At 41.8% G+C, this 13,338-nt stretch overlaps 2 protein-coding genes across 13 annotated transcripts in view; both read right to left on the bottom strand.

The window, feature by feature from the left end:
• Positions 1-246: 246 nt before the first annotated feature.
• LOC101469311 (zinc-binding protein A33) lies at positions 247-4,895 on the bottom strand. Of its 2 annotated transcripts, XM_076891864.1 has the most exons (5): positions 2,000-4,895; positions 1,675-1,908; positions 1,510-1,556; positions 1,281-1,423; positions 247-1,191 (listed from the first exon to the last, which is right to left on the bottom strand). In XM_076891864.1, exons 2-5 carry the CDS (start codon positions 1,807-1,809, stop codon positions 596-598), a joined length of 921 nt encoding a protein of 306 aa, XP_076747979.1. In that variant the 5' UTR covers positions 1,810-1,908; positions 2,000-4,895; the 3' UTR covers positions 247-595. The 2 variants fall into 2 exon arrangements, with proteins under 2 accessions (XP_076747979.1, XP_076747980.1); XM_076891865.1 differs by having other exon boundaries at positions 1,675-4,895.
• A 120-nt stretch (positions 4,896-5,015) lies between these two features.
• Positions 5,016-13,338, bottom strand: part of ablim1a (actin binding LIM protein 1a) — a 41,634-nt gene continuing 33,311 nt past the window's right edge. For 4 of the 11 annotated variants that reach the window (XR_013101409.1, XR_013101407.1, XR_013101408.1 and 1 more), the window contains 11 exons: positions 13,176-13,305; positions 12,521-12,640; positions 11,657-11,761; positions 11,349-11,396; positions 10,159-10,299; positions 9,313-9,398; positions 9,076-9,199; positions 8,868-8,929; positions 8,264-8,324; positions 7,415-8,031; positions 6,383-6,456 (listed from right to left, as the gene is read on the bottom strand). Coding sequence is in view for 3 of the 11 variants with exons in the window: in XM_012921437.3 (XP_012776891.2) it covers positions 6,041-6,154; positions 6,376-6,456; positions 7,415-7,489; positions 8,024-8,031; positions 8,264-8,324; positions 8,868-8,929; positions 9,076-9,199; positions 9,313-9,398; positions 11,349-11,396; positions 11,657-11,761; positions 12,521-12,640; positions 13,176-13,305 (1,014 nt within the window). In the remaining 8 variants the exon portion in view is untranslated. Of the gene's footprint in view, positions 6,155-6,375; positions 6,457-7,414; positions 8,032-8,263; positions 8,325-8,867; positions 8,930-9,075; positions 9,200-9,312; positions 9,399-10,158; positions 10,300-11,348; positions 11,397-11,656; positions 11,762-12,520; positions 12,641-13,175; positions 13,306-13,338 lie in introns of those variants that run through there. The other 7 variants (XM_012921437.3, XM_076891861.1, XR_013101406.1 and 4 more) reach the window with 7 other exon arrangements.

Raw genomic sequence — 13,338 nt, 5'->3', positions numbered from 1 at the left:
AAAAATGTTAAGTGAAATAAAAGATAATCTGCCAAGCATGCCCAGGTGCAGAGAGCATGTTTGCTTAGGACTGACTGTTTGTTTGAATGTAGACTTTGGATCCACACATAGGTTCATATCAGGATAAATACCAGTGTGCTTTTACTAAAATCATAATTCGCTGAAATAGCTGGCAAATCCAGCTGATCCATAATGTGTTAGCAATGCTGAGGACTTTCCCCTGCTACATGAAAACCTCATGCGATACCCAAACAGTTACTAAACAGATTAGTACCTGATATATTTTCTTAGACTTTCACAAAGAATGATGCTCTTGCTTTAGTAACACCCTGGTTTTAATTTGAAAGTCTCAAGGTCTAAGTGATGGACATGCATGATTCCCACAGCCTTAACTGTAACAACCGTAACAGCATCACACTGAAATATTATTGTGAGCACAGAAAGCATTACACAGCCTGAGCATTAACACTGTCAGAATGTTGCACAAGCTCACAGAGTCGTTTCAAACTTCATAATCTCTTTATTTTAAAAAGTCGTTAGTTACAGCTTTAATATTTTTGCCTTATTGTGGAGTAGCAGCTTAAAAAGTAACTGTTCAACAGCTCTTCTGTGAAGTAAACCGGAGATCCCTGTTGGCAGATGAAGGGTTACAGATAACAATAGGTTTTGCATTGTTGCCATTGTGGTCATGACCAGGGCAGACAGCTAAGTAGAGGCAGTCTGAGAAGGTCCCCGTGCAGAAGGCAAACAGTGGTGTCATTTTGTCCGCCTCGAGAAACATCACCAGCCCTGCAGGAAAACTACACAAAACACCAATCTGGCAGAAACGCTTCGTGAAAGGCAGCTGATGCGGAACGCCTCCATGCCAGGCCGTATACTCGCCATCAAAAAACTCCACACACCAGGACTCAGGCCCGCGGCCGAGCCAGCAGTCCTCAGTTGTGCCCTTCCGAGGAATGTTGGGGTAGGTGACACCGAGCTCCCAGTAAGTCTTCCCAGTTACATCGATTTCCCAGTAATGGCGACCAAAGCTGAAGCCCTGCAAACTGATGACATTGAGGGTAGTGTCAAAGCGTCCAGGTAAGTCAGGAAGTTGCTGCCAGGTGTCCGTATATGTGGCACTATCGCCTTGGGGAGAGATGATCAGCTTTGGGTGGGCGGTTTCCGGATCCAGGCACACCTCGCTGGAATCTGGAGATATTTTACATTTTGGAATTTAACAATGTTTTAATTGAATGTTTGATTGTAATCATAAATAATATAAAAATATGTAAACTGACAGCTCTTGATGAGTTTCTTGATCATCGGGGTCTGGGAGCAGACAAGCAGGAGCATGTTATTGGTGAGGCTGATGATCTGCTCAGCTTTAGCTTCATCCAGGCTCACACTGCTTGGGTCTGTTTGGTTTAGCAGATCAATCACTCTAGTGGAGGCACACAGTAAGTAAGTAAGTTGGTACATACAATAATGAAGCTTATTTCTATGATAGATTATAATTAATTTCCCTACCTGTCTGCTGTTTCCATGTCTTCCTGTTCAGGGTATGAAAAGAACGACTGGGGAAAAAAGTAAAAAATAATCTCGATTATTTTTATTTTATCAGATTTATATTTTTGTTAAGACAGGAAACACATAACATTTCCAGTTATATCTGGCTATTGTCAACTTTTTCACCATTGTATCAGGCTCTGTGTCCGTTTGGTCCAGTGCCAGAGTGAGTCTAGCCAGGTCCTGCTCTATCTCCTGGATCAGAGAACAGTTCCTCTCCGTGAGCTCATCCAAGGCAGAGACAGCAGCCCGCTCTTCCATCTCCAGGTGGGACAGGGTAATCCTCAGGTCCTCATCCAGGACAGCTTGGATTTCTTGATATTTCCGAATGATACTCTTCCTTATCACTGAGGACTTTTTCTGAGTCGGGCATAAATATTTAGAAGTTAATTGCAGCCCTGTCACGAGTAATTATTTCACCTCTCTGTTCTGTGAACGGAACGAAACTCACTGTGATTTCTGACTGTCGTGCCGCGAGTTTCCTCAGCCTATATTTGACTGCTTCTCTCTGCTTCTTTAGACACTCTTGGTGCTTTACCAGTGTCTCCTAAAGAAAGGGTTTCACACATATTGAGAAAACCTCAGTTGAAGCTAACAAAGTGGATCTGGCAGTGAAGTGCAGCTGCAAAAGCAGAAGCTCATTATGATGCAATGATAACGGCAACAAAGCAATGACCGACAGGAAAATACTTCTATCAGCCATGATAGCCTTGTTTCAGACTTGTTATATCATTGTATGAAAGGGTTAGGATTACGAACTTTTACAATATGCTGATGACTTACTTTTATACTTATCATGTGCTTTGGCAAACCTTTGTTATAGTTTTACCATCACAATGTTTCTCACACATACCGTACCTTCACACAGTGGGTTCATTGCTTCTTTTTCTTGGATGAATTAGAGAAAATGAAGTTCTCTGCAAGGTCCAAGAAATTGTTACCATTATTAGCACCATTACTTGTTTAAAGAATTGAACTACTTTTCCTTTTTTTCTTTTCTTTTAGCTCTTTTCTGTCACTCCTGCATGGATGATTTCAGGTATGTTAAATTTGTATAGTAGCTTCTTGTTTCAGTTTTCTCCCAGTCGTCACTGGGAGGCCCCATGACCTCTAAACGCACCATATAGTGTTTGTAAGCTGTCACCTCACATTAAATTCAAAGGAAAATCTGATATATAAGCATGTCAGGCTTGATTAATTCATTTGTTTCTCACCTCTCCTTCTGATTGTATTTGGCCTTCCTCTGGTTTAGACCCAGAATTGCCAAACCTCCGATTATGATGAAATTCCTGGGGGTGTGAGATATGCACCTTGAATGTTCTCATTCATTCTCTTAATGTCTTTTACACTGTTAACTTATTATGACTGACTTTTGAAAAAGAGCACAGCTTTTGGTTAAATGAGTACTTAACTGTTATTTGATGTACGGTACACATACTGTATATAGCCTGGTGGCGTTTCCTATATTTCATTTTTGTCTTTATGGAGTTTTTCTTTAGTTTTGTCACTAATCTAATGCTGTAAAAGAAAACAAGAATCAGAAGTGACTCGGACTGTTGGAATATGGTCTTCATTTCTGCTTACAGCACTCAACCATACCTCGCAGTGCCAATTTGTTTGTAGATTTATGTAAATATCACTCAAAAAATACACATCTCCTCTGTGGCATGTGACACTGCAATCCTTCATCTTTATCCCGTAATAATATCCCTCTCTGACTAAATGAGGCCACACTGAAGTTTTCAAATGTATGCGCTGCACAAGGGATGCATTAATACTTAAGAGTTATACTGTTTGACTTACTGAAATTCTTCTTGTTATAAACTATTTATTCAAAGATGTGTGTAATGCCATTTTAAAAAAATCATTTTGACGTTTGTTTTATTTGTTTACAATATTTGTAACTACAGATTGTCCCATGCTGTGTACAAGTGTTTCCTAAAGAATGGTGTAGTTGATGTTTGGTTACTGTGCTGAATGATGAAGGGTTGACACCAGAAGAGTGATTCGATTCCGGTGAAATAGAAAACTTCTCACCTTAAATGTGAACACACAGGCCTCCGAGAAGAAGTCAGTCACAATAAGCTACTCGTATAAGTGCAATATGACATGAATGCAAACCCGGAGAGGAAACAATTTATAAATAGGTTTTTATACTTAGATGGATTCCATTTCTCACCATGTGGTATTCTAAAATGTATACAATACATTCACCAGCCACTTTGTTGGGTTCACCTGCTCAGCTGGACGTTAACCCGAATATCTAATCAACCAGTCACATGGCAGTAACTCGGTGGATTTAGGCATGTATACATGGTCAAGACGACCTGCTGAAGTTCAAACGGCATCAGAATGAAGAAGAAACATGTTTCATGTGAGTTTTTGAACATGATATGCCAGACACGCTTGGCTGAGTATTTGACAAAACTGCTCGTCTACTGCATTTTCCCATGAAACCATCTCTAGGATTTATAGAGAACGATCCAAAAATGAGAAATTCTTCAGCGAGAAGCAATTCTCTGGGTAAAAATGCCTTGTTGATGTCAGAGACGAATGTTCAGACTGCTTCAAGCTGACATGCACACAAATACTTGTTATAACCAAATTATGCAGAATCAAATCGCGGATTGCAGCAGCAGAAGACCACACTGAGTGCCCCTCCTGTCAGTTAAGAACAGGAAAAAGAGGCTATAGTTCACACAGACAAATGATTTCCGGTCTGATGAGTGTCAGTTTCTGCTGTGACATTTGGATTTAATGTCAGAATTTGGTATAAACAACAATAAAAGCATGAATCCATCCTGTCTTTTATCAGTGATTCAGGCTGGTGAATCTTTACTGGTGTGTGAGCAATATTTTCTCTGCATACTCTTAGCCCCTTACTACCAGCTGAGTGTTGTTTAAACTCCACAGCCTACCTGAGTATTTTTGCTTTATTGTTCCTTTATGACCACGGTGTACACATCTTCTGATGGCTGCTTGTAGCAGGATAACAGACCATGTCAGAGAGCTCAGATTATCTCAATCTGGTTTATTAAACATAACAATGAGTGTGCTGTACTCATATGGTCTCCACAGTCACCAGATCTCACTCCAATGGAGCATCTTTGGGATGTGATGGAATGGGAGAGTCACATCATGGATGTGCAGCCCACAAATCTGCAGCAACTGTGCGATGCTGTCATGTCAATATGGACCAAAATCTCTGGTGAATGTTTCCAGCAGCTTGTTGAAGTCAAAAGAGGGTCCAACCCAGTACTAGTAAGGTGTACTTAATAAAGTGTCCAGTGGGTGTATATCTGTTCAGTGCATAACCCACAATAATATATAAACCCCTCCAGTAAAGCAGTCAAAGTCAAAGCTTGTGTAACCCAACAGTAACTTAGCTAATCAGAGTTTGTTTAGGTCAGTGGACGCCACCATCTGATTAAAAGTTACTCAGTCAAAAAATGACTTCTTAACCTGCGTTACATCACTGAGCTCGTGTGTTTATTGGTGAAATGCAAACAAAGAAAAACAAACAGAAAAGAGGCGGTGGGTACCTTTGGTTTAGCAGAGGATCATTATGTTTCATGGTGATTTAAAGCTTTATTGGCTTAGAATTCAATACAACAAATGGCAGTGTGGGGTTTTTTCTTCTTTTCTTTTTTTATATAAAACAGTATTTTCAAACACATTAGGGGTTTTAGCTATTTGTCACTTTGCTTTTGATATGGCATTAAAATATAATACGATTTGTACTTCCAATCCATGTAAAGGGAGAGTGTCTGGCCGTGTTTATGAGAGCCTGAGAAGAGAGACATTTTTTGTCAGGGTCAAACGGATGTTCAGTGCGTAGCCATGGGAAGGAAACTAGTGATATGCGGGTGCTTGGATGATGCAACAGCTGTTGGGTAAGCTAACTGCTTTCCCGGTGACTTTTTCTTTTTAATTCAAAGACTCACTGAGCCAATTCTTGCAAACTTTGGACTAAAACCTTTTCAGCCCAAGCGAGGGTAAGCTGACACATGTTCAAGCTACGAGCATGGACATTTTGTAATGAGCGCCATGAGGTTCTACTGTACTTACAAAGTTCCACAGGAATCAACAGCGAGAGAAATAGTAGGAAGAAACGAGCAAGAAAGAAAAGAAAAGCGGTTCCACTCGAAGCAAAGCAAGAAGTAAAACAAGCGCATTCAAACCAAAGAACATGACCCTGTTCATCGTCCAGTCTCATTCTTTGTCATTTTTGAACACGGAAGAGATTCCCGCTCATCGTTGACAGTGCAAGTCTAACAGGACAAGTCTTTCAGTACATAGTCTCAGGAAGCATCAGAGCAAAGAGTCCAGTTCATGGCTTCCGTGATTATGTCAGGTTAAAACAATCAAATTTAAAAAAAAGAAAAGAACAAAAAATATATATAGAAGAAAAGGAAATAAACCAAAACCTACATCTAGATTACAGCTGCTGTGTGCTATCTGAATGTACAGAAAATGCATGCGGCTCTGAGTGCTAGAAGAGCTTGGCCTTCTTTTTCATGTCGTTGCGTTTCCACAGGGGAAGCCTGTCAAACTCCTGGATCTCCATTCCAAAGATGTCAAAGAACGTTTCAGGTGCTAAGTGGCGCTAGAAGTGAGAACAAAGGTGGAGAAAAAACAAAAGGAGGGGAGGGTGGGGGGTGTTCTCAGTTAGCACCAAAGCCATAAAAAAAGAGGTCACAACAGAAACGACAAGAAGCAAATGGATACTGCATATTCCTCGCTACGGTCGTATTTGTGTAACATGCTCTTTACACAAAGCAGAGAAATGCAGTATTAATTGCAGAAGGTCAGGTGGAAAACCGATACCTCCAGTCTGGTTCTGTCCACATCCCTGGGCAGTTTAGCTCTCCCTCTACTGGTTATCATGAGCATTTCATAGGGATACACCTTCAGGAGGAGACATTCATCAGTGGACAAGTCAGATTTACAAGCTTTTGAGTTCAGCTTCAGAACAATTTACAAACCATTTTCATGAAACAAAACTATAAAATTGGAACATTTTAGTAATTCTACTGCGACACAGGGAGCACTGGGTGGGAGAACAGGTATGTGACAGGAGGCTGACTGGGTTGTTGTATTTTTTAAGTCACTGGGGAAATGCAGGTGCTATGACGTGTGCACTTTCTTTCACTTTGGGTGCCGAAACGTGCAACAGATTAGGGGGAAAACATGGAAACAGAGTTACGTAACAGGCTGTAATTTTTAGATTAATTTAAAGCAAACTAAAAAACAAAACAAAACTGTAATGTAGGCCAAGTAAATCCACATGGGTATGACTGTCCTGGAAATCTAAGGTGTTTGGATTTTTTTTTTAAATAGCTAACTCCTTTGGTGCAAGAAGAAATTGATCACATTCAATGATAAGCAACTAGAAGTTCTTTGAAGCCTCTCACCAACTCATATCCACACAGTAATGCATATACGCCATTATATACTACACAGTATATAGTGATATGAGTTGTTTGGATGACAATTTGGGCGTTGGATTCTCTACTGTATGGTGCATACAGTATCCAGCCACTTTAAATCAAAGCTATGTGCAGATGAGCATGGAGAAGCCGGCATGCTAAGCGCTAGAGTGACTTGGCAGCTCCTAAAGCAGCATGCTGAACCCGGCTAAGGTGAGCCTTTCACTTCCTGCAAAAGTATTTCTTCCACCAATGTCCCCACACTACAGGGTTTATGCCATATCGCCTCGGACGTTTTTGTTTTTTTTATCCGGATGAGATTTATTACAGTAAAAAAAACTCCATTGAAGAAGTGAACAATATATAATTTAAAAAAGAGATCTATCTACAGTATGTAGATTACAGTGTCATCAGTACAAAAAGAAGAAGATACTTGCTTTCGGTTCCAACATATTAGGCATAGATACTCCCCTGTCCATCCTTGCAAGTGCTGCACGGCCATCCTTAATGTGCTAAAGAACAGAACATACACAAATGTAATATAGTGGAAGGGGACTGCAGGGATAATGGCATGAATATGTCCACTAATGACAGTGGGCACAATTTTCACTGGATGGAGCAAGTAGCCTGGATACTGCTGTTCGGTACCTTAAGTAGTATTTACGATGGGCAGTCATTTACATGTGTTCTGAATGACTACGTTCCCTCGGGTGAGTTTTAAAATGACACAGCTACATACTGAGTTTAGCTTTGAGTCATAACACTGATAACACAACACACAGAACAAGGCATGAGGCAATGACTGTATATTGGACTTCTAGTACACTGGTTCAGCTACCGGGCTGTGCATGTTTGATTCTCATATTCGAGGAATTTGAAATCGCTCATGCCCCGTAGCTGACAATAATCCAACAGTGATGCAAGCATGTAGCAGGAGTGGGCGGTGTGCATTCAGGGCAAAATTTTTCTTGGAACCCACGTGCAAGCAAAATGTGTGATGCAAGATGAGGAGGCATGCCATGTGAAAAAGCAGATGAGGGACATACCTGAAACTCTGCAGGACAAAATGGGACAGAAAATGAGACTCACAGTTAATGGTTTTGCTGTCAAGTCCCCTGCCAAGCTACTATTTACAACACTGCTGTCCTTTGATGACACACGCGAATCATTGTGCAAATATTTCAAAATGCATGTAGCAAGCCGATTCTGAATACTGCTGCTGAATAGCTCTGGTGAAAACTGACAAGAGATTTGTTGGGTGGCTGTTTTTCGGTAGTGTCTCTCACCTCTGCCTCCTCCGCACATGTCCCCGTAGCTGTTGTACTGGGTGAAATCTGTGGACTGAGGCTGCAGGAAAACACGAACAGTACATCAGCATTAACATGTCGGCATTTTCTTTCTCAACTGAGACGTTCATTTAATTTTTAATTGAAATATTTAAGGCACATCAGGAATTAGTGTTTCTGCTACTGATGTCAAGACAGACTGCATTTGAAGGTGGACTTATTATACTCATTTCCAGCTCCATGTTTTATTCTGGAACTCCAGTAAAGTAGTATTGCATAATTTAAAGTAAAAATCTTTTACAGGCCCATTATGCAACCCCTTAGTTCAGTCTAGGCCTCAAACACATCATTTTAACTTCTGTCTCTTTAAGGCCCACTTGACTCCAATTGGCTGCCCCTCACCTGGCTTTGCAAACACATGAGAGTGCTTGTAAGGCCTGCCCCACAGTTATAACCGTGCCCGAGATGACCATATAAGAAAAATGTGTGCAACTCTGATGTCAGTAGTTGGCAAAACATTGGAAATCAAGGATTCAGAGAACTCTGCACCCTTTGCCATTAACCTCATCATGTAGTGGGTATTCATATAAAAGTATGTTCTCACCCGATGTAGCCCATTTCTTCCATAGCCAGGCAGAGAGTTAGTTTTGGTTGGAGAAGGCTGATCTGAAATATGAATGTTGGCCAATTAATAATTAATTACTTATATTTGTTTTTAGATTTTAAAAAAATGAAAATCAGGAATATACCATGTTAGAGGATATGGTATATTCTAACCTATAAAAAAAAAGGATCACCAAGCTGCTCTGTACCTGCATCACAGCTGGTCTGTTTGGGATCGTAGCGCTGAGCCGAGAGGCTTCGTGCATGGCGCTCCCTTATCTGCTCTTTTTCCATCTCCTCCTTCAAAATGAGCTTCCCCAAACCGGACTGAATCTACAAACACGCATACTCATAAGAGTTACACAGCTATCGAAAGCTTTTGGAAAAACAGATGTATTGCATCTAATATTGACCGTGTTTGTTGACGGTGAAGCTACTCGACCGACCTTACTGAGATGCTCCTCCTGGAGCAGCTTTCTTTTCAAAGCCTCTTCCTCCTCCTCTTCTCTAGATCTTCTCCTCCCTTCTGAACCTACAGGTTCCAAACACAAGCCGAAAAAAAACAGATGAACAAAAGCATGCGTATGGAAAGTCACGAAGACACGTCCCTGCAGGATTCCATGCTTCAAACATTCTTGAATAGTACGACCACATTCAATGTTTCATTCACATTTCAAACGTAGACAGAAAGAGAATAGATATGGCCGCCTTGTTTGGGCGCCGAGCAGGGAGAAATACACACAGTAAATGGTGGCGGGTCGAACGCAAATGTGAGACAGAGCTGACGAGACAGACAAACAGAGGGACTCATTGGAATATTTGACTACACCGACATGGCAGAAGTTTACACTTCGCCGCTCATGTCGAGTTTTAAAGATGTCAAGTACACAGAACAGCACAATGTAAGACAGACAGACAGAAGTTTGAAGTCAGTCTCAGTTATCTCTGTCCAAGTCATTTGTGGTTCCATTGCATACAGCTAAAGGCCCCGTCGTGTGCAGTAAGGGAAAGTAAAATGTAGAAACTGATGCTGCCTCAAGCAGAAAGTAACATGACAGCAACAGAAACCAAACAACGCTTCTTCAGTTTTGCGCAAGCAAAAAACACAAAAAAACGCAAAAGGCAAATACTGCTATGTCTGAACAAGAGTTTAAGCCTGGGGTAAAGCAGGGATGCAGTTAAGCTTCTGGGGGCAGCTATAGGGTTGGAAACAGGAGAGTTAGGTGGCAGTAAGGTGTCTGTTGTACCACTATGATAGCAGCGCGAACATGCCCAACAGGAGCCTACTGTACCTAACGCAGTGAGCGAGTAGGGCCAGCGATCACCCTCACTCCGTGAGCTGTCATCTGGAAAGGGAGCATGGGCAGCGGGGAAGGTGGCAGATCTGATGATCTCATCAGCAGACTTGCTTTGGCGTGCTATGGAAGCTGTATCTAGGTTGGTAACCATGGGAACTGAGCTATCAGTGTCTGGGTCACAGCCTAAACCACAAGTAAACATCTTTGCACCATCTGATCGTCAGGCTCAATGATCATTTAATCCAGGGTCATCATCATTTTCATAAATATATATAAATATACAGTCTTTCTTAACAAGCCACTCCATAACAGAAAAAGCTTGACCTTTTTTCTTATCATAGAAGAAGTGAAAATCGGTGGTGGATAAGACTCATTGTGAGTATTACGCGTATAATTAAAGAAAAGCCTCGAGTGTACACGTGGGTTTCCATTTTAATGCCAGATTGTGGAATTTCCTCTTACTGTTAAGTAATATAGATAGCACACGGAGAAAGACACTGTAGTGACAGTAACGCTCATCCCCCTTTGTGAGTCTCTACTTTGAAACGTGCCACAGGTCTTGCTTGTGGTACCCACTGCCCTCGCTCTTGACTCCTGGAAAATGAAGAGTGGTTATCCCGTAATTGTCACCACTCGACAAATGCTGCACAGCCTCGCTTCACCTACAGGCCAAGCGCTGCTTTTACTGCTATGACTTGTTAAGACGGACAAAGTAAAACAAGCTACAGGTCAGACATAAAAGGATTGGAGACAGACTTCAAACATTGCTTGTACACTGACGCTGACGGTGGCTATGGTTAGATGAATACACAGCTTCAGTTGACCTCAATAACACATAGAGTAGTGGCTACAGTAGTGCTTCCCAACCTTTTCAATAAGAGGAACTCATTTAGACATTCATATTTTTCTTAATTTATACAAATATTGGGTTTTGGGATTGTTTTTTTTAATTGCTTTTCGTACAACTGCCAGAGTTGTGGCCTGCAACCGTAACAACAACTTCATGTTTTGCCAGTTTTTGTTAGTTTTAGCTTCATCATCTTTGGATTTTTGTGTCCACTTTGTATGTATTTTTCACATAATTCATAACAGGTATCCGGTGGGGAATCACTGACACAAATTAATCGTCAAAAGAGAATTTAGTTTCTACTGCAAAAAAGATCATAGTATAACAGGAAAGGTACCGTGTTGTTTGTAGATGGGTGGCTTTCGATAGATGTTGCTCCCCTGATCTGAAAACAGACATGTGCAAAAGACATTTACAGACCATACCGTGCTTTGATGAGTAGAAATGGTTAAAAAAAATCTAGTGTAAAAACAAACGACAGTAAATCATGCTACACCGGGATTTACATTAAAACGTGACCTGTGATACAGCTCTATGTGTTTTTTTTATTAAAAAAAGAGAGAGGGAAAAACAAAATAGCTCCCAAATGGAGAAGAAAGAAAGGAAGAAAGAAAGAGCAGTGACAGGGTGCGCTCCAGCTCCTACCTGGGAGGTGGAAATGTTTAGGGGTCTGAGAGAGAGGCGGGGTGACCGGCCGGCTGTCGGGCCTGAGCGGTAGGGGAGAGCTCCGGCCACTCGGCGGGTCGGTGCCTCCAGTGAGAAGAACCAAGAACAGAAGGTAAGCAGGAAAACTGCAGGGGAACCACAATTTGAACGGTGCAACACACAGGGACCAACGGGACCAGCTGAAGTCATTCTGAATGAATGGGACGCATTCTTTTTACTTTGGATAAATGCGATAAATGGGGCAGAGAAGAAGCAGAGCAGAGGCGTTCTGAATTTTGAGATTAAATGTTTGGGAAACGTGTTATGGGTAATGAAGTTTGAATGTCTGTTAGCCTGTTTTAGAATATGAATTCAGAGTTAAGAAGTTAATACCACCCTGCATGCAGCAGCATATCGACACTATAAAGCAGTAAAACCTTTCTTTTTATCTCAGCCGCACAGTTTACTGGAGTCTGGAGACTCATTCAATGCAATACAATGCAAAAGAAATATTTATATATATATCCTTCGTTCAGCACACACAGAAGTATTAGTTAGGATGTAGGGTTTGGATTACTGATACCTCTCTAGTGCATGCAAAGATGTAAAGCACAAACACAAGGAGCCTGACAGCTACTTGGCCAAAGGTGAAGTCAAAGCAGAAGAGGAGCAGAGAGCATGTCAGCGGCTTAAAAAAGCATGGGTTTGACCGAAACATTTAGGCGAGAAATGTTGATGGATCCAGAATGACAGAGTGGGCACTGACGGGAGTCGCTATCCAGGTGATGATGGAGATGATGTGTTGCCTCCGGGGCGGGGGGCGCAGAGAGGGGGCAGCAGATAACAGTGGAGTGGGGCCCTTACCTTGGCTATGGGGGAGGAAGTGGTGTCTGAAAGGGGAGGTGGGGCGGGAGTCATTATTTCTGGAGCCCACACTGTTACTGCACAGGGAGGAGCAGAGCTTCTGCATGCCTGTCAGAGCCTCTGCCAGGTGGGAGAAAGAGTGGGAAGGAGGGAGAAAAACCCCAGGACCAGACAATAGAAGTGGACAGTACAGGACGAGGGAAGGAGATAAGGTGAGACATTGCGGGGCAAACGATATACGGAAAATACAGAGGGGTCAAATGTTGAAAAGAAGAAATAAAAGACACCCAAAGTGAGACGTAAGGCGTATTCAAGATGAAGATTTGTTACATTCTAAAAGCAAAGTTTTATGGAAAGAACAGCAAACTCAAACTGTGTTGTAAAAGGGGCAAAACTGACTTGAAGGTAATTACTCTGCAAATGGATTGTCTGCCACGTAAATCAAAGCGAGGCAAAATAACCTCAAGTCAATTTTGGTTACGTTCAACAACACAGGGAGGGAAATGCAAACGTTAAGGCCAGGCTGAGCGAGCTCTGAATCATCATCATCACCTGTTTATCAAAGATTTTTGGATCCACTTTATGAAAACCCTGAAATCACTACAGTAATACACACAGACACATATACACAAAATGAGTCTTTTCGAGGACCTACCTGGCCGGTGAAAATGCTGCGGCGACCGTGACAAAGTGGGGGTGTATCCATGACGATTATAAACTGGTGATCCTATGGAGCCCTGACTGGTGGACCTCTGAAGGATGCGTTCCCTCCTGTCGTAAGATCCCTGTCAACACAACCGAGTGATTACACAAGCTTC

The sequence above is a fragment of the Maylandia zebra genome, linkage group LG13, assembly GCF_041146795.1.
Source record: "Maylandia zebra isolate NMK-2024a linkage group LG13, Mzebra_GT3a, whole genome shotgun sequence".
Classification (NCBI taxonomy): domain Eukaryota; kingdom Metazoa; phylum Chordata; class Actinopteri; order Cichliformes; family Cichlidae; genus Maylandia; species Maylandia zebra.
This window is presented reverse-complemented; position numbering and strand designations above follow the sequence as displayed.